This window comes from Callithrix jacchus, chromosome 1 (assembly GCF_049354715.1).
Source record: "Callithrix jacchus isolate 240 chromosome 1, calJac240_pri, whole genome shotgun sequence".
In the NCBI taxonomy this organism is placed as follows: domain Eukaryota; kingdom Metazoa; phylum Chordata; class Mammalia; order Primates; family Cebidae; genus Callithrix; species Callithrix jacchus.
This window is the reverse complement of record NC_133502.1, coordinates 133,929,267-133,956,391: the sequence shown is the minus strand read 5'-3', so window position 1 is coordinate 133,956,391 and position 27,125 is coordinate 133,929,267. Positions and strand designations below refer to the sequence as shown.

The window sequence follows — 27,125 nt, the reverse complement described above, 5'->3', positions numbered from 1 at the left end:
TTGTGAGATTTTCCTGTGTAATGTGGGTAAGTTTTCAATAGTATGAAAACAAATTTAAAAGGAGCTATAATCAGCAGCAACACAATGACAATGACATTTTCCCCTTGCCTTAGCCACTGAGGAGGAGACAAGGGCTTTTATTCATATGACTTGCTTTTATTACTTAAATACACCAAACTGTTGTTGTCAATAATCTTTTATTTAACTTCTCTACCTATTTTCATTGCTAGATTCTTCGAACAGCACTGATACATTTCAAGGTCTTGTTTTAGGTTAACTACTAAAATTTTTTAAGTTATATTAAATTTATAAAATAATATATAAATTATTCATATATTAAAACAAAATAAGATAAATTCTTGATTTGTCATTTATAAATCCTAAAGTATATTTGTTTGATGGCTTATTTTTAGATGAAGAAAAAGCCAGTTGGTAAGCTATGTTAGGCATGTATCAGTTCAGACAGACAAGGTCTCAATTTAACTCCAGGCTTGGGTCTGGTTTATTTTGCCCTTCAGTATTTGAGGTAACTTCATTTTTCATTCTAGTTTTGATATGTGACTGTTTATTTTTGCCATTTCCCATTATTTCAAAGGGAATTTGGAACATGTTGAATTTCATCGGGTGATGACATAAGCAAGACTACATCAAACTGTATTCTTTGAAAGTCTAAAACCTGTCATGTGAAATTACTATTTTTGAGCCCTCTAGGTGGTCCAGGCAGTATAGTAGACACTCTGATATTTAATCCTTAAAACCCCTTTAAATGAGGGCCAGTATTATCTCAGAAGTAGATACAATAGGATGAATCATTTTTAGAGAGAAAAAGAAAATTGAAGCTAAGTGAGTTAACTACTCAAAGTACATGCCATGCTATACTTTCTAGAAAGGAGTTCACAGATTCATGTGAACATATTAGCAATTAATACAAAGAAGGAACCATCGTATTAATTATACAGTTTTTTGTGTCTGAGGTAACCCAATTTCTTCAGAGAAGCATAACTATTTCTACCTTTAAAAGTGGGAAAGATCTTTTCACAAAGAGGACGTTGCCAAAAATGGTGAGTAACATTCTCAATATTTAGGGTACAAAAAACCATGAGTTTCCTGGCTTAATGCCAAATTACACCCTTGTTAGAATAATTCTTCCCCAAATGGGCAAGAAAAGGTTCTAATTGTCTCGAGTAATCCAGGTAAAAACTTTCGGAATATCAAAAGGAAGTGAGTAAAATGCAAATAGAGGGGATATGTACTTTGCTGAGTATTAAATTGCACTCCTTGGTGTGTACCTGGACTTCAAGTATTCTGTTTACTGGCTCTGTTAGGTACCTATACTTTCCTTTTGTTGATTGGGTATAAGTGGTTATGTCAAAGTTAAATGGCAAAATTAGGAGTTTAACACAGATCTGGCTGGTTCCTTTACAATACACTGCTTTCTTGTTAATAAGTCCAGTGTAGCATGCAGTTGTAAGTACAAACAATTTATTTGCAATATTTAGGAAAAGTAGATACCTTTGATTAATGATAAGACAGTCTTCTTGGTTAAGAATATGAGCTTCCTCTTCAAAATGTAAGGGGCGGCAAAATGTAAACACTGCTTCCTATTACTGTACAACTTTTTTTATATCAACTTTTATGCTACCATTTCACGTTTATTGTGGAGATTACAAAATATAGCTTAGCAAAAGGAAACAATCTTGCTTGAAAGATATGCTAAGTAATATTTTAAAGATTTTCTTTTTTAGTTAAACATTCCTATGATTCTCTTAATGTTTTTTTCTGAATACAAAAGTAATAAACATTTGTTGAGTAAAACACACACACACATACCCCAAATAAAAATTGCCTGTAATGCCACTATTTAGAGAAAACTATTCTTAACATCTTTTGGCATATTGACTATGTATGTAAATGTGTTTTATTTTATTAAAAAGGCATTGTATCATACATACTCTTTGATAACCTGGTGTTTAAACTTATATTTGGTACAAAGAGCTCCACATTAATAAATATAATATTCTGTCATACAGATAAACCCATTTCTTATTAACTGGCACTGTTTCCAACTTTCAGCTATCAAACAATGCTGTGACACATCTCAAAAGAGTCTTACTAGTTCCCTAGGAATACATTTTATACATGGAATTGGTAGAGCAAGATAGTTTATGTTTTTTAGACTGATACACGTTGCTGTCCCACCTCTAGTGGTACGCTCTTGGAATTAATGTACATCATGTTGCATTTGAAACCCCATTGCCTACAAAAGAGCTAAATTATTATTGTCTCCAATTCTTAACTATTGTCTGCTCTCTAGCATTAGGTTCTTTTTTTTTTTGAGACAGAGTTTCGCTCTTGTTACCCAGGCTGGAGTGCAATGGCGCAATCTCGGCTCACTGCAACCTCCTCCCCCTGGGTTCAGGCAATTCTCCTGCCTCAGCCTCCTGAGTAGCTGGGATTACAGGCATGCGCCACCGTGCCCAGCTAATTTTTTTGTAATTTTTAGTAGAGACGGGGTTTCACCATGTTGACCCAGGATGGTCTCAATCTCTTGACCTCGTGATCCACCCACCTCGGCCTCCCAAAGTGCTGGGATTACAGGCTTGAGCCAGCATTAGGTTCTTTTAGATGAGTATGTTACTATTTACATGACTAGGTGAATTTATAACTGAATAGCAATGCAATGAAATTTATTATCTACCTCATAATCTTTTTTTTTTTTGAGATGGAGTTTTGCTCTTGTTACCCAGGCTAGAGGGCAATGGCGCGATCTCAGCTCACTGCAACCTCCCCCTCCCGGGTTTAAGTGATTCTCCTGCCTTAGTCCCCCAAGTAGCTGGGATTACAGGCACACCACCACACCTGGCTAATTTTGTATTTTTAGTAGAGATGGGCTTTCTCCATGTTGGTCAGGCTGGTCTTGAACTCCTGACCTCAGGTGATGATCTGCCTGCCTCTGCCTCCTTGCAATCCCAGCTTTCCAAAGTGCTGGGATTACAGGCATGAGCCACCACGCCCAGCCCCACTTCAACTTTTTAATAAAAATATTCATACATAAAAATTGAAAGAGGCTGGGTGCAGTGGCTTGCACTTGTAATCCCAGCATTCTTGGAGGCCGAGGCCAGAGCATCATTTGAGCCCAGAGTTCAAGACCATCCTGGGCAACATAGACTGCATCTCTACAAAAAAATTAAAAATTAGCCAGGTGTGATGTTGTGTGCCCATAATCCCACTACTCAGAAGGCTGAGGTGGGAGGATCACTTGAGCCTGGGAAGTCAGGGTAGCAGTGAGCCATGATTGTACCGCTGTACTGCAACCTGAGTGTTGACAGAGCAAGACACTGTCTCAAAAACAAAACAAAAAATGCAAACAATTGAAAGAAATATAGTGAACGTTCGTGGACTTAACTAGATTCCACAGTTAGTAGTATTTTGCCAGATTTGCTTTATCTCCATAGTTTATACTTTCTTTTGAAATTACTTAAATGCTTTTCAACTGGATACTTCAATATGCATCTTTCAAGAATGAAGGCATTTTTAAGAATGTAATTTATTACTGATAATATCACACTTAAGGAAATTAGTAATTTCATAACATCTAATATCTAGTCCATATGTTACGTTTCTTCATTGCTCCAAGAATGCCTTTTATAACTGTTGCTTTAAAAAGATCTAAATAATCAAGATTTATGTATTTATTAATAGTTATTTGGTTATATGCCTCTTTGGCCTCTTAATCTAGAACAGTGTTTCATTTTTTAAAACTATCATTGACTTTTTGGAATGTTTAGGGCACTCCAGCATGTGAAGCACCTCACCTTTTGTGTTTGTAAAATATTTTTCTACAACCCTTTGGTATTGGTTATCTGTTGTTGCTTAGTAAATTACCCCAAAACTTAGAAATAGTACACATTAGCTTAAATGTTCTGTGGGTCAGGAATCTCATCATAGCTTAGGTGGATTCTCTGTTTCCTTGTTTCACTTCAGACTGTGAAGTATCAGCCAAGGCTGGGGTCTCATCTAAAGGCTCTAGTGAGGAACGTTTCATTTTCAAGCTCACATCCTTGGCGTTTAGTTCTTTTGGGGTTGGACTGAGGACCTCAATTCCTAGCTGGCTATTGAGCAGAGACTGCCCTCTCTGATTTTTGCTATATGGGCCTCCCCAGTAAGGCAAGTTGCATCATCAGAGCCAGCAAGGGAGAGTCTGCTGGCATGACCAAATATGGAATCTATAATCACATAAGTGATATCTCAAATCAAGGTATTATATTGGTTGGAAGTAAGTTAATCAGGCGAGTGGAGTATGCAAGGCAGTGAATACCAGTAGAGGAGGGATTATCAGGGGCTGGCTATCGTGGAGACTGACTGCAACACCTATTTCCTGTAAACTGAAAGCTTCTTTCCATTGAGATTAAATGATTTGCAGGAATACTTTATAGGGGATATGTGTTTGTTATTTTGACGTGATTATATCATATTTGAGCTTCCTTAGGGGGTAAAATGGTCTTCAGAATAGGTGTGTAATGGAAGCTGTAAAGAGGAGAAAGTTAACTAAAGCACTTTTGTAAAGTAGATAGTCTGATACTGGTCCTAGGCCTAAAATGAGATGTTGGGGCTCATTTTAGGTGATGTTCCAAGATGTTCCCGACCTTGGAATTCCTGGACACATTGTGATAAGTCAGAAAAATAAAATGTTCAAATGGCTATGGTCATCAGATTTCAAGGTATATAGCAACACTTACCACAACAATTTGCAACTTGATTTAAATCAAACCAAATAGCAATGCAAAGAACAATTACACAGTCTGCATTAAGCAATTATTCTTTTCTAGTTGTATATGCATAATTTAAGTTGATCCTCATTATCTCTATGAGGTAGGTATTACACAGGTGAAGAAACTGAAAGAAGTCATATAAATGTATATGACAAGTCCGTTGTAACCAAACAATGGAGAAGATAATCATTTAATCAGTGATGTTGCCAAAACTGGATATCAATATGAAGAAAAATAGTTTGTAGTAGCCACTTTATCATAGTAGCAACAACAGTGGCTGCTAGTGCCATTTAAGGCATGACACAAGGATCAAAAGAAAGTGGTTTTAAGCTATTAAATGACATTTGTTTCATTCCTGTGTCCTCAAAGGAACTAATAAATTCAAGAAATGTTCACTTGTTTCTATATTTAAAATTTTCAGTAGTAATAGCAACCAAAGGTTCAGTATAAGATAGTGGAGGAGCACTGGCTTTGGAGTTCAAAAGGCATACATTCCAATAGCATTTCCATCACTTAGTAATGAATTAAGGCAAGTTGCTTAACCTCAACCTCATTTTAGTTATTTGTACAGTGGGACTTCATAAGACAGATGAATAGTTCAACATTTATATAAAAGCCTAGCAAAATGACGTCCATATAAATGCTTAGCAAGCATTTAATACAAGGCTACCATGTTCTTTAATAATAATAATTGCCTTTACAAAAAACAAAGGGGGGAAAAAAGTAATGCTGTTTTATTTTATCCTGAAGGATATTTATAAAGTTGTTTAGAACTCAAACAAAATCCTTACACTTCTTTCAAACTTCCTATAATGCCCCAGGACCCCAGCATGAAATAGTGTTTCTGTTGGACTGTAAAAATCATATCTATGCATATGACAGCCCTAGCAGTGGTCTCAAGATTTCCTGTAAGACTTCTGTGTATCAAATAGCGATATCAAACCAGTGTTGAAGGCTTCTTCTTGCTAACAGAGAAATACAGGGAAAGGGCCTCTTTTAGAAAGGGTCCATATCAGTTAACTATGGCCACAGTAATACTGTGCAGCAACCAACAACAAAAATAACAGTTTTTATTTCACTCAGGAGTTTCAGGCTTGGGGTAGCTTGGTCCCGGCTGGGCTCATTCATGTTTCTACAGGTTGTCTGAGGATCAGCTCTGGGCTGGGCTTTTCTGCGTAGCTTATTTGGGCAGCTCTGCTCTACTTGTTTCTCATCTTTCTTTTGGGATCAGTGGGCTACTTTGGGTATATAATTTTCATGATGATGGTGGAAGCACAAGTCAACCATCCTAATTGCACAAGCTTTTTTTGAGACTCCAGTTGTTGCTATCTGCTAACGTCCATTTGAACAACGTAAGTTAGATGGCTGAGCAGAAAGGTAGGGAATTATATCTCTCACCTGTAGCAGGAGAGCACTGCCAAATTACACGGCAAACTGTGGATACAGAGAAAGGTGAAGAACTAGGGTCATTAATGCAATTTTCCACAAGGGTGATGGAGAAGAAAGCTCTGTGTGGGTCCTGAAATTACCAGTTTTAGAATTTTAACAAACATTTGCATCCCTAGCTTGTTCCAGGCAATGTATTACGTGTTGAGACTACGAAAAGGTATAATACGGGCCGGGCGCGGTGGCTCACGCCTGTAATCCCAGCACTTTGGGAGGCCGAGGCAGGTGGATCACGAGGTAAAGAGATGGAGACCGTCCTGGTCAACATGGTGAAACCCCGACTCTACTAAAAATACAAAAAGTTAGCTGGGCACGGTGGTGCGTGCCTGTAATCCCAGCTACTCAGGAGGCTGAGGCAGGAGAATTGCCTGAACCCAGGAGGCGGAGGTTGCGGTGAGCCGAGATCGCGCTATTGCACTCCAGCCTGGTAATGAGCGAAACTCCGTCTCAAAAAAAAAAAAAAAAAAAATGTATAATACATGCCCTTTCTTCCTGCAAACTAACAGTATATTGGAGGAGATACTGAGCAAGTGCCTGCAGTAAAGAGTTCACAGTGGATTACAAAAAAGGAAGTGGTAAATTTTAGGAGGATTGAGAATGGAAGTGATTTGGAAATATTTTAAATAAGTAATACTTAAATGAGTCTTAGATACAGTAAGTATAGATAGGGTTGTATAGAGTATATTTCTAGGAAACGCTGAAGAGAAAAATGCTGTTGCGATCATGGAAGATCTTACATGTCCTTTGTTGTATTAATTAGGACTTTAGGTTGCAAGTGACAGAGAGCAATCAGATCAGGTGGGCTGCGGTGGCTCACGCCTGTATTCTCAGCAATTTGGGAGGCCGAGGAGGGGGGGGATCATTTGAGGCCAGGAGTTCATGACCAGCCCAACTGATATGGTGAAACCCTGTCTCTACTTAAAATACCAGAAGATTGGCCAGAATGGTGGTGAATGCCTGTAGTCCCAGCTACTCAGGAGGCTGAGACAGGAGAATTGCTTGAACCTGGGAGGTGGAGGTTGCAATGAGCTGAAACCGCACCATTGCACTCCAGCTAAATGGGGGGAAAAAAAAAGAATTACAATGTCTCGCTGATGGAAAATGATAATATCAGGGTTTTGTTACTTGTTTCAGCAAGTGCTTTTGTTGGCCTCATTTTCTTAGAATTGTCACAAGACAGAGAACATGACAACTAACAGCCTAGGAGATAATTTCCTTACAGTTGACTGTAATGAAGTTAAGTGATGACTTAGTGTGAAAGAGCAAATTTCTCACCTAGCATCTCTTTATAAAAATCCTAGAGAATAACTGATTGACCCCAGCATTAATGCTTGTCTGTCCCTGGCAATCATTGTGATCAGTGCTCTCACTGCTTTGCTGAAATTGGTTTAGAAGGACCAATCTCTGTCCACCCTCCCATGTACTTGTTGTAGGCAGAAAAGCAGTCTGCGTTTGTTTGCAGAGCTTTAAGTCCATAGCAATGTTTAGTGCTGGTCTCTTAAGCATATTAAGTTGGACCATATGAAACTGTCAATATTCAACTACATTTTTTTTCTTTTTTTCTCTGCTGCTTCAATCAACATTCAACCATTTTCAGCCTGTAAAAAGCCAATTTAATGTGGTTCAACAGGCTTGTGATGTCTCTGCGGCATGTTCTTAGCATGAGTCAAAGTCCTTCCCTGTCTTCCATTCAGCAGAACCCCATGTAGAAAGCAATTTGTACCCATGGTTCCAAAGCCCACTTGATTGTGAACTTCACAGTAGCAGCTAAGTCCCTACAGCTAAATCTCTCTGCCATGCGATGCTAGAGCACTGCAAACCTTCTACCAACGTCATTTATCAGGACTGGTTTCTAGTCATTAATTTTACTCACTCTGTACCCGCTACTGGAGTGCAGTGTGCAATCACAGCTCACTGCAGCCTTATCTTCCCAGGCTCAGGTAATCCTTCCACCTAAGCCTCCTGAGTAGCTGGAACTACAGGCATGTGCCACCATGCCTATCTAGTTTTTTTTTTTTTTTTTTTTTTTTTTTGTATTTTTGGTAGAGATGATGTTTTGCTATGTTGCTCAGGATGTTCTTGAACTCCTGAGTTCAAGGGATCCACCCAACTCAGCCTCCCAAACCACTGGTATTACAGATTGGGCCACTGTGACTGGACTATGCCAAAATTTTATTAAGGACAGTGGGATATTGGGAATAAAGAAGCAAATAAGCTGGGCATGGTGGATCATGCCTGTAATCCCAGCACTTTGGGAGGCTGAGGCGGGCACATTACGAGGTCAAGAGATCAAGACCATATTAGCTAACATGGTGAAACCCTGTCTCTACTAAAAATTCAAAAAATTAGCTGGGCATGGTGGTGTGTGCCTGTAGTCCCAGCTACTTGGGAGGCTGAGGCAGGAGAATCGCTTGAACCCGGGAGGTGGATGTTGCAATGAGAAGAGATCGCGCCACTGCACACCAGCCTGGTGAAAAGATTCCATCTCAAAAAAAAAAAAAAAAAAAAAAGAAGCAAAGAAAGTCCTTGCTTTCAGGAGTTTACATTCAAGTGGAAGGAGACAGATAAATATATGTGTGGTGGTGTTTAAGGGTGCTGAAGAAAAACAGGGTAAGAAGAATGCAAAGTGCCAAAGTGAGGAGGAAAGCACTTCCTATTGTGTATTTTCTCATTGTTTCACCTCACTAGAAAATATGCTTATGAAGGCATGGATTTTGTCTATTTTCTCTCCTTCTCTATCACCAGTGGTAGAACAATGCTTTTGTGTCCTAGAACAAGTGTGTGAGTGGGCAGACAAAGACTAATTCATCTGCCAAGTTCATAAATACCGTTCAGCAATCTAGTGAGGAGTGCCTTGCTTTCTTGGTCCTCCTGAAGAAATACGAACACTGTTTGACAGGTTGCTGTAGAACAAAGTGGAAACCCAGGAGCTTCTTAGTGGATTTTATAAGAGTAATTTGCAGCCAGGAATTAATAAAGAACTAGCTCTATCCAGGCACACATAACATTTTAGATCTATATTAGCTAGCTCAGACTGCCATAACAAAGTGTCACAAACTGGGTGGCTTAAACAGAAATGTATTTTCTCTCAGTTCAGGAGGTTAAAGGTCCAAGATCAATGTGCCGTCAAAGTTGGTTTCTGGTGAGGCTTCTCTTCCTGGCTTGTAGATGGCTACCTTCTCACTGTGTCTTCACATGGCCTTTCCTCTGTGCATGGTGAGAAGACAGGGCAGTCTCTGTTCTTTTTTTAGAGGCTTGGTCTTGCTATATTGTTCAGGATGGAATGCAGTGGCTTTTTACAGCTGTGATCTCATTACTAATCAGCATGGGTGTTTTTGTTTCTTTTGTTTTTATTTTGTTTTGTTTTTTGAGATGGAGTCTCACTCCATTGCCCAGGCTGGAGTGTGGTGGCACCATCTCAGCTCACTGCAACCTCCACCTACTGGGTTCAAGCAATTTCTGGCTAATTTTTGTATTTTCAATAGAGATGGGTTTCACCATGTTGGCCAGGCTGATCTTGAACTCCTGGCCTTAAGTGATCTGTGCCTCGTCCTCTCAAACCGCTAGGATTACAGGTGTGAGCCACTGCACCTGGCCTAGCACGGGAGTTTTTACCTGCTCCATTTTTGGCCTGGGCCAATTCACCCCTGGTCCACTCCCAGAAGGTCACCATATTGATGCTGAACTAAGTGCAGACACCTGATCTGTATAGCACACCACAGCCCAGAATTTCTGGCCTCAAGCAGTCCTCCCCAGTTTGCCTTCTGAGTAGCTTGCACTGCAGGCATGCACCACTGTACCAGGTTCTTCTTTTAGTAAGGACATCAGTTATATTAGATTAGAGACCCACCCTTTTGACCTCATTTAATCTTAATTACCTCCTTAAAGATCCTGTCTCCAAATTCAGTCACATTGGAGTTAGGGATTCAACATATGAATTTTGTGGGTGATGTTATAGGACCATCAGGTTCTATTACCCACGACATGGTGACACACCCACACATGGAAACAGCAGGAGTTGCAGCAGAGAAAGAGTTTAATAATGGTATAGCGGCCAAACAAGAAGATGGGAGGGAACTTCAAATTACCTCCCAGTAAGTTTTGGACAGGAGTTTTTAAGGGAAATTTGGTGGGTAGGGGGCTGAGGAGCTAGGGTTGCTGATCGGTTAGGGCACGGGGGATGAAAGGTAGAAAGTGCATTTTTGTGCTGAGTGAGTTTCTCAGAAGGGTCTTCGGACTGAGTAGCATCAGTAACCCCATTGATATGGCTCCAAGGACTGGAGGAACACCAGAGTCCTTTGTCTCCTGCTGGTTTAAATAAAATGACACAGACACACATGGAGTGGTTTTAAGGAGCAGAGAACATAATAGGCAATAAAGAAGAGGCTCCCTCATACAGAGGCAGAGGGAAGAGCTGAAAGAGGGAACTCCGGGTGCAGCAGACAACAGCCAGTTATATTATGACATCAGGAGTTCGAGAGGAGATGGTGTCTGATTTGCAAAGGGCCCAGGGAATTGGTTTGACCAGGTATGTCATTTACACAGCCTGCAAAAGATCTGACCCTCCCACCCTAGCCTTTTAATATGCAAATGGAGGGTGCCATGATGTTCTACACACATGGGGATATGTGGGGATGGCCATGTGGCTAGGCACATGTGGGGACAAGAAGAAAAGGGGAATCACCATATTGAGTAAACCCAGTTTCTAATGGCCTGCATTTGTATACCAAAGCTTGTCAGCCCAGCTTTTTTGCTAGACAAGAAACATTTCTGGAGCTGCTTTAAAAGAAAAAAAAAACTTCTCAAAGACCCCTTTTCCTCTCTATCTGCTTAAAATAATTTTTTTTTTGATGTGTAGTGTTATTTCTGAGGCCTCTGTTCTGTTCCAAAATAACTTCTTAATAAGTCCTATAACACCATTGGAGTACAGAATCTGGGAAATATCTCAAAATGGAAAACCTGAGATTTCTTAACCGAGACAAAGGTACTATCTGTAGATAGTTTTCTATTGAAAGCTTACCTTTTGTTAAAAGTCTAGCAATTTGGCCAGGTGCGGTGGCTCACGCTGGTAATTCCAGAACTCTGGGAGGCTGAGGCGGGTGGATCTTTTGAGGTTGGCACTTTGAGACCAGCCAATACAAAATTAGCTGGGTGTGGTGGCGCATGCCTCTAATCCCAGCTACTTGGGAGGCTGAGGCAGGAGAAAACACTTAAACCTGGGAGGTGGAGGTTGTGGTGAGTTGAGATCACGCCACTGCACTCCAGCCTGGGCAACAAGAACAAAACTCCGTCTTGAAAAAAAAAAATTAGCAATTTAGTTTTATTAAAATTATAAGGATAGTATCAGGGATACAATTCACTCCATAATAGGTTTATAAATACAACACACTATTGATTTTATGTATTTTTCCTATCTGTGAATACAATACTCTCAAGTCATTTCAGGTATGATTCTTAATGAGTATGATACTTAATGGAACTCCTATGAACATAGTGGGCTCATCCCAGCATCTACCTTAGAAGGCTAATTTAAGAGTGAGGCCTGGGGGAAACAGTTTTCCTAGGGCCAGAAGTATTCCTGGTTATTAACCCTGGGCTGGTTTGTTTTAGGCACTTGTGAAGTAATTGTTGAATGACTGAGACAAACAGGACACACATTGAAGGGAAGCTTCTTTAATTGCCTCTTAATCCAGGGAAGGGCAAAGAATTACAACCATCCAGCTAGTTTTGCTCCAGGCTCTACCTTTTTCCCCTAAGCCCCTGCGGTTCACTTTTTAAGTGTTCTCGTTCTTCTGTTTAGATTTCATCCACCTGTAAACTATGTGAACCATTGTCAATTTTATTTTATTTTTGAGACAGAGGCTCATTCTGTCACCCAGGCTGGAGTGCAGTGACATGATCTCGGCTCACTACAACCTCCGCCTCCCAAGTTCAAAGGATTCTCCTGCCTCAGCTTCCCCAGGAGCTAGGATTACAGGGTATGCCACCACGCCTGGCTAATTTTTTGTTTTTAGTACAGACAGGATTTCACCGTGTTAGCCAAGCTGGTCTCGATCTTCTGACGTCGTGAACCACCCGCCTTTGCCTTCCAAGTGCTGGGATTACAGGTGTGAGGCACCACGCCAGTTCCACTGTCAATTTTCAAAAACGAACTCAAGTTCTTTACTTGTCCATATTAGACTCTACGCCAGAAATACGTAATTTGCCCAGGTGATGACGAAAATGAGATGCAACTTTTCCCTAAGTTCTCTTTTTATTACAGCGTTGTTAATAGCTTAAGATTTGGAGGTAAACGAAAATGGGGAATCAGCAACCATACTTCAACCTTATTGTAAACTGACAAACACTAAAAACGTTTTAAGTTAAAAGGGCCCTCTCTCCTTTGTAGAGGTATAAAAACAAAACAAATCAAACTCCGACTACAAGGGCTATTCACTACACACTCAAGCCGACCGCCGCGAGTGGAGGAGGAAGGGCAACTGGTTCTGGCACACCCTCCAAAAACGCCTCATCACGTTCTGCGACACGGTCGGAAGTGACGCATAACCTGCGACGCCAGTGCCTGCAGCCCACGGCTGCAGGAGTCGGCCTTTGGTCGCACCCGAGACGGCGTGCTTTCCTCCGATGGTCGCAGCAGAGCCATCATGACGGGGAAAAAGTCCTCCCGGGAGAAACGGCGCAAACGTAGCAGTCAGGAGGCGGCCGCGGCGCTCGCTGCCCCAGACCTCATACCCGCCTTGGCCAGCGGCGGTAGTGGAAGCACTAGCGGCTGCGGGAGCGCCGGGGGCTGCGGGAGCGTCAGCTGCTGTGGGAACGCCAGCTTCAGTGGAAGTGTCACCGGCGGTGGGAGCGCCGGCAGTTGCTGGGGTGGGAGCAGCGTGGAGCGCAGCGAGCGCCGGAAGCGGAGGAGTACCGACTCTTCTTCTAGCGTCTCGGGCTCTCTGCAGCAGGTGCGTGCGCGCCCCTCTCGCCGCTTCCCGGCGCTGCTGCTTTTTCGGAAGAAGCTGGGCTACCAGAGGGATGGGGCGCCGGCTGGAGCTTACTGCTAGCGCGGCGATCCCAAGATCGTCGGTGCTTGAGTTTCATGTTCCTAAGTCCTGGTGAGCTCCACACTCCCATCCATATATTGAATCTTGAACTTCAAGTTTCTGGATGTCTTGATCACTTGACTTTTTTTTTTTTTTTCACCTTTGGCTCCTTCCACTCCAATGGTTTCAGTCTCTCAGAAGAGTATGAGTTGGAAGCTAGCCTTCATTGCCCTTGCTAGCCAAGCACTTCTCCCTTTGTCTTCACCTTTTCATAGATATGGTTAACTCTACATTACAGATGAGAAAATTGAAGTCCAAAGAGGTTAAGACACTTTACTTACGATCACAGAGTTTGTTAATAGCTCCTAGATTTGAATCCAAATATCTGACTACAAAAGCCATATTTTTTATATGCTACTAATCTGCCAAGATAACACCGTTTGAAAAAAATTCATAATTTGTTTCAAAACGAATGAATATGTACTTTAAATTCATTCAGTGTGGAAATAAAGGGAAAGCGTCTTCTTGCCTCCATTAATATTTTGATATGCGGCCTCTTTTCATTACTTCTCGTCAGATATATGTATTTAAGTTTCTACACTTAAGCTATAGTGTTATTCCCGCTGTCGAATGCCTGCATTGTTGTGATAGGTTTTTTTCTATACGTGGTTTGTTACTTTTAGTGACTTCCTGGTATTTTGTATTTTTACTGCTATTTAGGTTTGCAGGTTTTTTTTTTTTATTGTGACTACATTACAAACACCTTTGTTTATATAATCTTCTACCAAGAGTTATATTGGGAGAGTGAGCACTCAGATTCCTGGGTCAAGGCTTATGCTATGAGAATACTTGGTGAATGCTACCAAATGCTTTCCAAATAGGACATTAAAGATTTGTATTCCAAACAGTATACATATAAGAATACACATATATAAGTATACTTATTTCCGAAATTCTTAACTAGCATTTGATAACCATTTTTTAAAAAATTGCCAGACTTATTTTTATTTTCCTGATTAGTGAGATTGAACATTTTTATATTTTTAGTTGCCATTTGATTCCTTCTTATGTATTTTCCTGTACATATCCTCTGCACATTTTTCTCTTCAGTGTTTCAACTTTTAACTGATAAGTTTCAAATATTTTCACATAAAGCCTTGGTTCTAATTTTTATGTAGAGTGTATTGCAAATATTGTTATACCTTTGTCCAGGGTGTACTGAAGTCTTTGATTTTTTAAAAAATTTTTGTCTTTTTTTCTTTAATTTGCCTTTGATTTTTTTTTTTTTTTTGTAGTCAAAGCGAATATTTTCTTGAGCCTTCTGGATTTTATGTGTTGTTTAGAAAGATCTTTCCTATTGCAAGATTATGAGACTATTCTGTATTCTCATATTTTTTAACATTCCATTTTTTGTTGTTGTTTTGAAACGGAGTCTGGCTCTGTCGCCCAGGCTAGAGTGCAGTGGCGCAGTCTAGGCTCACTGCAACCTCCGCTTCTGGGCTTCAAGCTATTCTCCTGTCTCAGACTCCCAAGTAGCTGGGACTACAGGCGTTCTCCACCATGCCCTACTAATTTTTTGCATTTTTAGTAGACATGAAGTTTTACTCTGTTGGTCAGGCCAGTCTTGAACTCCTGATATGATCCACCTGCCTCGGCCTCCCAAAGTGCTGGGATTGCAGGCATGAGCGACTGCACCCGGCCAACATGACATTTGAAAGTTGGGAATTAAAGAAGCATGGGCTTTGTATTTTTCTTGTATCTAACCACTCTATTATTAGCTTGAAATTATTTGTTACAGGTTTCGAAATGTCTTTGACCAGGTTAGGAAAATTTTCTTCAATTCCTAGTTCAGTAGGGTTCTAGAGTTTTATCAGGTGGTTTTCTGGCATTCTGTTGAGATGATCACATACTTTTTCTCCCTTTAATCATGTAATGTAATTTATTGATAGATTAGTTGATGTTGAACAGTCTTTGGAGTCTTGGGAAAAGTTCTCTTTAGTTTGTTGAGTTTCTTGTACTTGGCTGGAATTCAGTATTTTTACTTTTATTCTTTTTGTATTTTGAGACGGAGTTTCGCACTTTTTGCCTAAGCTGGAGTGTAATGTCGCGATCTTGGCTCACCACAACCTCCGCCTCCCGCATTCAAGTGACTGTTCTGCCTAAGCCTCGCGAGTAGCTGGGATTACAGGCATGCGCCACCACGCCTGGCTAATTTTGTACTTTTAGTAGAGATGGGATTTCTCCATGTTGGTCAGTCTAATCTTGAACTCCCTACCTTGGGTGATCCACCCTCCTCGGCCTCCCAAAGTGCTGAGATTACAGGCATGAGCCACCGCATCGGCAATGGAGTCTTCCTCTGTCGACAGGCTGTAGGGCAGTGGAGTAACTGCCGCCTCCCAAGTTTAAACAGTTCTCCTGTCTCACCTCCTGAGGAGCAGGGACTACAGGAGCATGCTATCACACCCAGCTAATTTTTGTATTTTTAGTAGAGACGTGGTTTCACCATGTTGGTCAGGATGGTCTCAATCTCTTGACCTCGGGATCCGCCCTCCCCAAATGCTGGGATTACAGATGTGAGCCACTGCCATCAGCCTATTTTTAATTTGATGTAAATGTTTCTAAATTAGATCAACCTGTGGTTTTTATTTTTGTAGTGGATTGAGTTAGGAAGCTTTTTGTCTTTTTGGTGTGTTCAGAATGGTTTATATTTTCTTCTCATGTATTTGTCAGAAATATATGGGTCTAGTGGAGTTTTTTAGGGTGATTTTTAAAAAAACTCTTTAAAAATTATTTAATATAGATCTATTAAGTTTTATCATACCTAGATTCAATTTTGGATATCACATTTTTATTTTAAATAGTTTACTTTTTTTTTTTTGAGATGGAGTCTCATTGTGTCACCCAGGCTGGAGTGCAGTGGCACTGTCTCAACCCGCTTCAATTTCCACCTCCTGGGTTCAAGTAATTCTCCTGTCTCGGCCTCCTGAATAGCTGAGACTACAGGTACCTGCCACCATACCCGGCTAATTTTTGTATTTTTAGTAGAGATGGGGTTTCACTATGTTGGCCAGGCTGGTCTCGAACTCCTGACCTCAGGTGATCCACCTGTCTCAGCCTCTCAAAGTGCTGGGATTACAGGCATGAGCCACCTCGCCCAGCCAGTTTCCACAGTTCTAACACTCCATTATGATAGGGAGACCAACAACATTGGTCAATTGAATATTGAAAACATTTGCATATAGAATTAAACCCATCTTTGAATGAAATATGTGTGTATTTGTGAAGAAAAGGTCATTGCGTATTAGGCATATAGATAATATCTCAAACTTTAGAGTGCTATTGTATCTGTTGTGTATTGAGTTCCCTATTTTTTTGAAATATAGTTGACATACCATACAGTTTACCCACTTCACATGTACAGTTAAGTGATTTTGTGTGTATTCACCGAGTTGTGCAACCATCACTACTGTCAGTTTTAAAATATGTTCATCACTCCAGAAAGCAACCTTATGTGTTACTTGTAGCTATTATCCTCAATACTCACCCCTACTGTGCTCTATAGCTATTTAACTACTAACTTATTTCTTAATTCTATAGATGTATACATTTCCCTGTTCTGGACATTTTATATGAATGGGAATCATGTGGTGTTTTGTGTCTAGCATGTTTTACTTAGCATAATGTTTTTAAGGTTCATCCATATTGTAGCACATTGAGTTTATTCCTTTGAATCACAGAGATCCATGCCTTTTTATGGCTGCTGTACCACATTTTGTTTTGTTTTTGTATAGCTGTACATAGGTGCCACTATACCACATTTCATTTTTCCATTTATCACTTGATGGACATTTGTGTTGTTTCTGCCTTTTGGCTATTATGAGTAATGCTGTTAAGAACAAGTTTTTGTGTGGATGTATCATTACCTTTCTCTTGAGTGTATATTTAGAAATGGAATTGCTGGGTCATATGGTAACTCTTTGAGGAACTGCCAAATTATCTTCCAAAGTAGCTGCACAATTTTATACTCCTGCTGACAGTGTATGAGGATTCCAGTTTCTCTGCATCGTTACATTGTAAGCCGTTGAGAACAAGTACTAATTCTTTTACTTTTTCAGTCTAATTATTATAGTATTCTTTAAGATTGACCCATTTTAAAACTGCTTTGTAAACAACTCTCTGACCTCTGTGATCAGGGAAGATTTTCCAGAGAAAATGACTGTTGAATTGTCTGAATTATCTGAATTTGTTAATCTTGTAAGTATGATAGAGAAAGGAGAGAGGAAAGACTGTCCCTAGAAAAATGGTATGCAGAAGCCCTGCCTGTATGAGCTGAAAGAAGAATAGGTTACAGTTCAGTAATTCAAAGAAGATTGTGTCCTGAACACAAGAATGAGCATGAAGGCCATGTAGGCCATATTACCTTAAGAGCAATGGGAAGGATGCACACATATACATTTTATATGATCCATTCTGCTAACAGTATACAAAACAAAGAAACCTCAGATTAGATTCAGAGAGTCCCATTTAATGGCTATTGGTGTAACCTAGGCAAAACATTGTAGTAGTTTGGAACAGAATGATGGAATAGATTTGGAGGGACTGGATAGAGTTGGGAGAGAGTAAAAATGGACAGAAATATCTTAAATTACTGAAATTGGTTACTTTCATTATGATTATGTAAATTTTAAAAAGATAGCTCCTGGTAAGTATATTAATTTACTGCATAATAGTTGTGATTTGTAACTTTTTTACTTCAATCTATTTATGGATTTAAGTACAGTGATAATGCATATGTAGAACTTTTGGGTGAATGGCCTGTTAGGGGAATATCCTAATTTTTAAAAAATTTAAAACTTTAAGAAATTATTCAATATTTAGTATACTTTTGTTTGTGCATCCTAAATATCTCTTCCCTTTATAGCTACTGCTTGAGTTAATTGCAGTTTGGAGAGGAAAATCAAGGAATATTGAACAATTAAATATTTTCTCCTGTGGTTTTAGATAAATAATTGTGCAAAGTATTTGAGAATTTTTGATGAAGTATAATTTATTAAATGAAAATGATGTCATATATATTCTTCATATTTTAAGTAGTAGTATTTAATGTTTCTTTATTTTAACTTTAGGAAAGCAAATATATTTTGCCAACTTTGGAGAAAGAATTATTCTTGGCAGAGCACAGTGACCTGGAAGAAGGTGGACTGGACCTGACTGTCTCATTGAAACCAGTTAGTTTCTATATATCAGACAAAAAAGAAATGCTTCAGCAGTGCTTCTGTATCATAGGAGAGAAGAAGTTACAGAAGATGCTTCCGGATGTGTTAAAGGTATTTCATTACACATCAGACTATATACATATGTAGAAATACAACTTTCTTTGTAGCAATTGTTTGTTTTACTTAATGCGTGTTTTTTTTGAGATAGAGTCTTATTCTCTTGTCCAGGCTGGAGTGCACTGGTGCAATTTCAGCTCACTGCAATTTCTGCCTCCTGAGTTCAAGCAATTCTCCTGCCTCAGCCTCCTGAGTAGCTAGGACTATAGGTGTGCATCACCATCCCTGGCTAATTTTTGTATTTTTAGTAGAGACAGGGTTTCACCATGTTGTCCAGACTGGTCTCGACTGCTGACCTTGTGATCTGCCCACCTTGGGTTCCCAAAGTGCTGGGATTATAGCTGTGAGCCACCTCACCCGGCCTTAATGCAGTTTTTAATTGGATGTTTGTATCTGAAACAAGTTACTTGAAAATATTTTGTAAAATGGAGAATCATATCCAGCCTTGTTTATTTAAAAATTTGCCAAGAAAAAATGTTTAGGCAAGAAATTTGTTGACCCTGTGGAGATTATTCTGTTAAGTACGGGGAATGGGAATAACTAAATTGGACATATAATCTTTCTGGTGCTTTTAAGAAATAATGTCACAGTATGCTGCTCAGTAACAATAAACAATGGTTGATAATACCTTATATTTCATTAGATTCACAAGTATTTTTATGTAATTATTTTTGAAAATTAGGGAAATATTTGTTTTTCTAATTTTATAGTTGTAGAAATAGACCTTGCACACTCAAGTTAAGCTCGAGATCATATATCTAAAGATACAAGACTTGAATATTTAAGCCTTTAGAATAATTACCTAACACGAATAGGCTGCTATTAAGAATAGCTGGGAAACTGACTCTCTTTATGTTCTTTGATAATAAATACAGCTTTATGTATTACCATCAAATCTATAATATTCCCATATTAACTGGCAGTTTTTCATATTTCATCCCAGGAAAAGATGTATTTGAATCTAGTTGAGGCTTTAATTTATTTTATTGTAAGATTTTGCTAACTTAAATTTTTGTGACTGAAATTTTCCAGTTTACAGTGGGGCTGTGTTACATAAATGCATTTTTAAAAATGTCATTTCCTTTAGAACTGTTCAATAGAAGAAATTAAAAAACTATGCCAGGAACAGTTAGAGCTCCTGTCTGAAAAAAAAATTTTGAAGATTCTTGAGGGTAAGAATATATATTTTTACATTCTGGTAACTTATTAGTTAATACTGTGTTCACCATAAATCCTGAGGTAATCTTTCTCCTACTTGGATGTTACTTTAATTTTATTGTTGAGTTATCATTGAAGAGTATTTTTACTTCTATTTGTATGGTTTACATATGAGAATAGCAGTTCAAGAATACACTTAATATGTAGTTTTTCCAAATCAGGTGTACATGGATAAGAGTGTAAGAAAATGAAGTAAAAAATGTTTACCAAAGATCTGTTAAAAAATTAATTATTGAAAAGGTGAAGATTTTCCTTAAAATATTTTTGATTTTCTTTTTTAGATTTTTTTACATTGTTTAGTTACTACTGCATACTGTTTATTCTCTAATAAGACCCAAGTTTGGAGTTAGAATACTTCCATGCAATTTATCAATATTTGTTTGTCTGCCTGAAGTATGACTACTCATTGTGATACTCACACCTCTAGAATTTGAGACTTTTGGCCATTTATTTTTTCTTTTGGAACTTTGCAAAGATTTTAGCATTCACACAACAGAAGAAGAAACAAAAATTGGAGCCTTTCATGAAGTTCCCAGAGATAGTTTCATTGTTTTTTTTTTGAGCCTGAGTCTTACTCTGTCACCCAGGCTGGAGTGCAGTTGTGCAATCTCAACTCACTGCAACCTCTGCCTCCCAGGTTTCAGCGATTCTCCAGCGTCAGTCTTCCAAGTAGCTAGGACTACTGGCACATGCCACAGTGTCCTCCTAATGTTTTTTTGTATTTTTAGTAGAGACGGGGTTTTGCCGTGTTGGCCAGGCTGGTCTCCAACTCCTAACCTCAGGTAATCTGTCCATCTTGGCCTCCCAAGGTGCTAGGGTTATAGGCTTGAGCCACTGCGCCTGGCCAGGTAGCTTATTTTTAAATATAAAATTGTTTGTTGGAATTTTGTAACTCTGGAAATAGATACATACATATGTATGTAGTGTTTAAGTATATAGGCACACATTTCTTGTCGGTATACATTTATATAATAGATAAAAAGAAGGCAATGAGAAATACATAAGGCATTGAAAAAAGTGTTTTAAATACAAGCAATTAAAAATGTAAATTTTGACCCAGTATAAAGTTATTTAATCTTCATCACTTTTAAAGATGATTCTTTTAATGTAATGATTATACCATTGTAACTTTTTAAAAAGTGTCATTTCAATAGTTTCTTTCATTTGTAAGGTGACAATGGAATGGACTCTGATATGGAAGAGGAGGCAGATGATGGCTCTAAGATGGGATCTGATTTAGTCAGTCAGTAAGTTTAAAAACGTTCATTTTTATTTCAAAATGTCTTTGTTATTCCTTTGATGATTCGTTATGTCAAGGATGTTACTGGTTTTTTTGTGTGTGTTTTATTTATAAAATCATTCAGTGGTATAAAGAGATTTATTTGTGTACTTGTAATGATTGGTCCTTTTGGTATATAGGAGGATGGAGTTAACTACTTTCAGGATTAAGATGATTTTTTAAAACTACTCCACATAGATATAGAACAAAAGCAGTGCCAAACTGAAGCAGAATCACTCTTATTTGGATTTTGAATATGCTATTCATAATCCTCACTATTTATTTATTAAGCACTCTGTCAGTTTCTATATTAACAGCATAGAACACTTGATCTAATTAAATTAATCTTTGTATCTACTGTTAGGCAATAATAGTCTCATTTCACAGATGAGATAGTTATGTTCATTTAATGTAAGTCTACACATTTTACCTATAAATATATATTATTTTATTATTGGGATGATAAAATAATACTTAAAGTTTTGGGATGCTAATCAAGAAGCTACATGTTAATTGTAATTTTTTTCATTTTATTAGTGTACATCAAACTTTCACCTATTAATTTGAGCATATATTGATGCTCTTTGCTTAAAACAATGAACTATTTTGGTAGTTTCCAAAGAATGACTTGTTCTTTGCAAAGCTTAGCATTTTTCCTGAAGAATATAAAGAGTTGTGCTAGATGAGAAAAAAGTAAATTATAAAAGAAAAAGAAATATTTGTGTCACAGGCAGTAGTACAAATAAGAGGTTACCAGGGGTAGTAGCATAGCAAAGTACATAGTTAACCAGAAATATAGAATTTTTTTCATTTCTAAAAGAATGCTATTGGGTAGGAGTGTTATAGAGTAATTTATATGAAACCACAGAGTAGAAAATGTACATTTAACAAAATGTATATGTTTTATTTCACTTTAGGTTCTGGGGTACATGTGCAAAACAGGCAGGATTGTTGCATAGGTACAGTGTGGTTTGCTGCCTCCATCCCCCCAGCGTCACCTATATCTGGCATTTCTCCCCATGTTATCCCTTCCCAACATCCCTACCCTGCACTGTCCCTCCCTTATCCCCCACAACAGACCCCAGTGTGTGATGCTCCCCTCCCTGTGTCCATGTGTTCTCATTGTTCAATAGAGGCCTATGAGTGAGAACTTATGGTGTTCGTTTTTCTGTTCTTGTGTCAGTTTGCTGAGAATGATGGTTTCCAGATTTGATCCATGTCCCTACAAAGGATACGAACTCATCCTTTATGGCTACATAGTATTCCATGGTGTATATGTGCCACCTTCTCCTTGTCCAGTCTATCATTGATGGGCTTTTGGGTTGGTTCCAGGTCTTTGCTATTGTATACAGTGCCGCAGTGAACATATGTGTTCATGTGTCTTTACAATAGAATGATTTATAATCTTTTGAATATATACCCAGTAGTGGGATTGCTGGGTCAAATGGAATTCCTATTTCTAGGTCCTTGAGGAATTGCCACACTGTCTTCCACAATGGTTGAACTAATTTACACTCTCACCAACAGTGTAAAATGTTCAATTTCTCCACATCCTCTCCAACATCTATTGTCTCCAGATTTTTTAATGAACACCATTCTAACTGGCATGAGATGGTATCTCAATGAGGTTTTGATTTGCATTTTTCTAATGACCAGTGATGATGTGCATTTTTTCATATGTTTTTTGGCCTTTTAAATGTATTCTTTTGAAAAGTGTCTGTTCATGTCCTTTGCCCACTTTTGAATGGGTTTGTTTTTTTTCTTGTAAATCTGTTTTAGTTCTTTATACATTCTGGATATTAGCCCTTTGTCAGATGGGTAGATTGCAATAATTTTTTCCCATTCTGTTGGTTGCTGGTTCACTCTAATGATTGTTTCTTTCGCTGTGCAGAAGCTCTGGAGTTTAATTGGATTCCATTTATCTATTTTGGCTTTTGTTGCCAGTGCTTTTGGTGTTTCAGTCATGAAGTCCTTGCCTATGCCTATGTCCTGAATGATTTTGCCTAGGTTTTCTTCTAGGGTTTTTATGGTGTTAGGCCTTAAGTCTTTGATCCATCTGGAGTTAATTTTAGTGTAAGGTGTCAGAAAGGGGTTCAGTTGCTGCTTTCTGCACATGGGTAGCCAGTTTTCCCAACACCGTTTATTAAACAGGGAATCCTTTCCCCATTGCTTGTTTTTGTCAGGTTTGTCAAAGATCAGATGGTTTTGGATGTGTGATGTTGCCTCTGAGGCCTCTGCTCTGTTCCATTGGTCTGTATCTCTGTTTTGGTACCAGTACCATGCTGTTTTGATTACTATAGCCTTGTAATATATTTTGAAGTCAGGTAGCATGATACCTCCAGCTTTGTCCTTTTTGCTTAAACTTGTCTTGGCTATGTGGGCTCTCATTTGATTACATATGACGTTTAAGATGTTTTTCTCCAGTTCTGTGAAGAGGGTCATAGGTAGCTTGATGGGGATAGGGTTGAATCTATAAATTACGTTGGGCAGTATGATCATTTTCACAATATTTGTTCTTCCTAACCATGAACATGGAGTCTTTTTCCTTCTGTTTGTGTCCTCTCTTATTTCGTTGTAGTTTGTAGTTCTCCTTGAAGAAGTCCTTTACATCCTTTGTTAATTGTATTCCTAGGTATTTTATTCTCTTTGTAGCAATTGTGAATGGCAGTTGTTCTTGATTTGTCTCTCTCTAAGTCCGTTATTGGTGTATAGGAATGCTTATGATTTCTGCACATTGATTTTGTATCCTGAGACTTTGCTGAAGTTGCTTATCAGTTTCAGGAGATTTTGAGCTGAGACAGTGGGGTCTTCTAAATATACAATCATGTCATCTGAAAATAGAAACAATTTGGCTTCCTCCTTTCCTAACTGAATACACTTTATTTTTTTTTCTTGCCTAATTGCTCTGGATAGAACTTCCAATACTATATTGAATAGGAGTGGTGAGAGAGGGCATCCTTGTCTAGTGCCAGATTTCAAAGGGAATGCTTCCAGTTTTTGCCAATTCAGTATGATATTAGCTGTGGATTTGTCGTAAATAGCTTTTTTTTTGAGACGGGGTTTCACTGTGTCAGCCAGGATGGTCTCGATCTCTCGACCTCGTGATCCACCCGCCTCGGCCTCCTAAAGTGCTGGGATTACAGGCATGAGCCACTGCGCCTGGCCTGTAAATAGCTTTTATTATTTTGAGATACGTTCTGTTGATACCTAATTTGTTGAGAGTTTTTAGCATAAAAGCCTGCTGAATTCTGTCAAAGGCCTTCTGTGCATCTATTGAGATAATCGTGGTTTTTGTCTTTGGTTTGGTTTATTTGGTGGATTACGTTTATAGACTTGCGTATGTTGAACCAGCCTTGCATCCCTGGGATGAAGCCTGCTTGATAGTGATGGATAAGCTTTTTGATGTGCCGTTGCAATCGGTTTGCCAGTATTTTATTGAAGATTTTCGCATCTATGTTCATTATGGATATTGGCCTGAAGTTTTCTTTTCTTGTTGAGTCTCTGCCGGGTTTTGGTATCAGGATGATGTTGGTCTCATAAAATGATCTGGGAAGGATTCCCTCTTTTTTGTGTTCTTTGGAATAGTTTCAGAAGGAGTGGTACCAGCTTCTCTTTGTATGTCTGGTAGGATTCAGCTGTGAACCCATCTGGACCTGGGCTTTTTTTGGTTGGTAGGCTATTAATTGCTGCCTCAACTTCAGTCCTTCTTATTGATCTATTCAGGGTTTTGACTTCTTCCTGGTTTAGGCTTGGGAGGGCACAAGTGTCCAGTAATTTATCCATTTCTTCCAGGTTTACTGGTTTATGTGCATAGAGTTGTTTGTAGTAATCTCTAATTGTAGTTTGCATTTCTGTGGAGTCTGTGGTGATATCCCCTTTATTTTTTTTTGTTGCATCTATTTGATTCTTTGCTCTTTTCTTTTTTATTAATCTGACTAGTGGTCTATTTTGTTGATCTTTTAAACAAACAGATCCTGTGGATTTATTGATTTTTTTTTGAAGGGTTTTTTGCGTCTCCATCTCCTTCAGTTCTTCTCTATTCTTAGTTATTTCTTATCTTCTGCTTGCTTTTGATTTTTTTTCATCTTCCTCTTCTAGCTCTTTCAATTTTGATGATAGGGTGGCGATTTTAGATTTTTCCTTGCGTCTCATGTGGGCATTTATTGCTATACATTTTCCTCTAGGCACTGCTTTAAATGTGTCCCAGAGATTCCGGTACATTGTGTCTTCATTCTCGTTGGTTTCACAGAACACCTTTATTTCTGCCTTCATTTCATTTTTTTTCCAGTCAGCATTCAAGAGCCAGTTGTTCTGTTTCCATGAAGTTGTGCCATTCTGAGTTAGTTTCTTAATCCTGAGTTCTAATTTGATTGCACTGTGGTCCAAGAGACGATTTGTTATGATTTCTGTTCTTTTGCATTTGCTGAGGAGTGATTTACTTCCAATTCTGTGTTCAATTTTAGAGTAGGTGTGATGTGGTGCAGAGAAGAATGTATATTCTGTGGATTTGGGGTGGAGAGTTCTGTATATGTCTCTAAGTTTGCTTGGTCCAGATCTGAGTTCAAGTCCTGGATATCCTTGTTAATCTTCTGTCTCGTTAATCTGTCTAATATTGAGAGTGGAGTGTTAAAGTCTCCCATTATTATTGTGTGGGAGTCTAAGTGTCTTTGTAGGTCATTAAGAACTTGCTTTATGTATCTGGGTGCTCCAGTATTGGGTGTGTATATATTTAGGATTGTTAGCTCTTCTTGTTGCATTGATCCTTTTACCAATATGTAATGCCCTTCTTTGTCTCTTTTGATCTTTGTTTATGTAAAGTGTATTTTATCATAGACTAGGATTGCAACTCCTGCTTTTTTTTTTTGCTCTCTATTTGCTTGGTAACTCTTCTTCCATCCCTTTATTTGTGGCCTATGTGTGTGTTTGCATGTGAGATGGGTTTCCTGGATATAGCACACGGTTGGGTCTTGACTTTTTATCCAATTTGCCAGTCTTTGTTTTTTGATTGGGGCATTTAGCCCATTTACATTTAAGGTTAACATCATTATGTTAACCTTAATTGATCCTGCCATTTTGATGCAAGCTGGTTGTTTTGCCCATTAGTTGATACAGTTTCTCCATTGTGTTGATGCTCTTTACCATTTGGTACGTTTTTGGAGTGGCTGGTACTGGTTGTTCCTTTCTATGTTTAGTGCTTCTTTCAGGAGCTGTTGTAAGGCAGGTCTGGTGGTGACGAAATTTCTGAGCAACTGCTTGTTTGTAAAGGATTTTATTTCTTCTTCACTTACGAAACTTAGTTTGGCTGGATATGAAATTCTAGGTTGAAAGTTATTTTCTTTAAGGATGTTGAATATTGGCGCCCACTCTCTTCTGGCTTGTAGGGTTTCTGTGGAAAGATCTGCTGTGAGTCTGATGGGCTTCCTTTTGTGGGTAACCCTATCTTTCTCTCTGACTGCCCTTAGCATTTTTTCCTTCATTTCAACCCTGGTACATCTTACGATTATTTGCCTTGGGGGTTGCTCTTCTTGAGGAATATTTTGTGGTGTTCTTGGTGTTTCCTGGACTTGAACATTGGCCTGACTTGCTAGGTTGGGGAAGTTCTCCTGGAGAATATCCTGAAGAGTGTTTTCCAGCTTGGATTCATTCTCTCTGTCACATTCAGGCACACTTACCAAATATAGATTACATCTTTTCACATAATCCCCTATTTCTTGGACGCTTTGTTCATTTCTTTTCACTTTTTTTTCTCTCTAATATTGCCTTCTCATATTATTTCAACAGTTTCTATATCTTTTCTTCTGCTTGGTCGATCCAGCTTTTAAAACTTGTGTATGCTTCCCAAAGTTCTCATGTTGTGTTGTTCGGCTCCATTAAGTCATTTATATTCTTCTCTAAGCTGTTTATTCTCGTTAGTATTTCGTCAAACCTTTTTTCAAGGTTCTTAGTTTCTTTGCATTGGGTTAGAACATGTTCTTTTAGCTCAGAGAAGTTTGTTATTACCCACCTTCTGAAGCCTGTTTCTATCAGTTCATCAGACTCACTCTCAATC

The 27,125-nt window shown here is 38.7% G+C and overlaps 1 protein-coding gene across 3 annotated transcripts in view; it reads left to right on the top strand.

Annotated features, from left to right (window-relative positions):
* Positions 1–12,758: 12,758 nt before the first annotated feature.
* Positions 12,759–27,125, top strand: part of CAAP1 (caspase activity and apoptosis inhibitor 1) — a 68,546-nt gene continuing 54,179 nt past the window's right edge. The window contains exons 1-5 of one of the 3 annotated variants that reach the window (XM_054256914.2): positions 12,759–13,168; positions 18,373–18,573; positions 19,667–19,751; positions 20,526–20,579; positions 20,969–21,044. In XM_054256914.2, the coding sequence (XP_054112889.1) occupies positions 12,863–13,168; positions 18,373–18,573; positions 19,667–19,751; positions 20,526–20,579; positions 20,969–21,044 (722 nt within the window). In that variant the 5' untranslated portion in view covers positions 12,759–12,862. Of the gene's footprint in view, positions 13,319–18,372; positions 18,574–19,666; positions 19,752–20,525; positions 20,580–20,968; positions 21,045–27,125 lie in introns of all 3 variants that reach the window. The other 2 variants (XM_002742985.6, XM_078370346.1) reach the window with 2 other exon arrangements.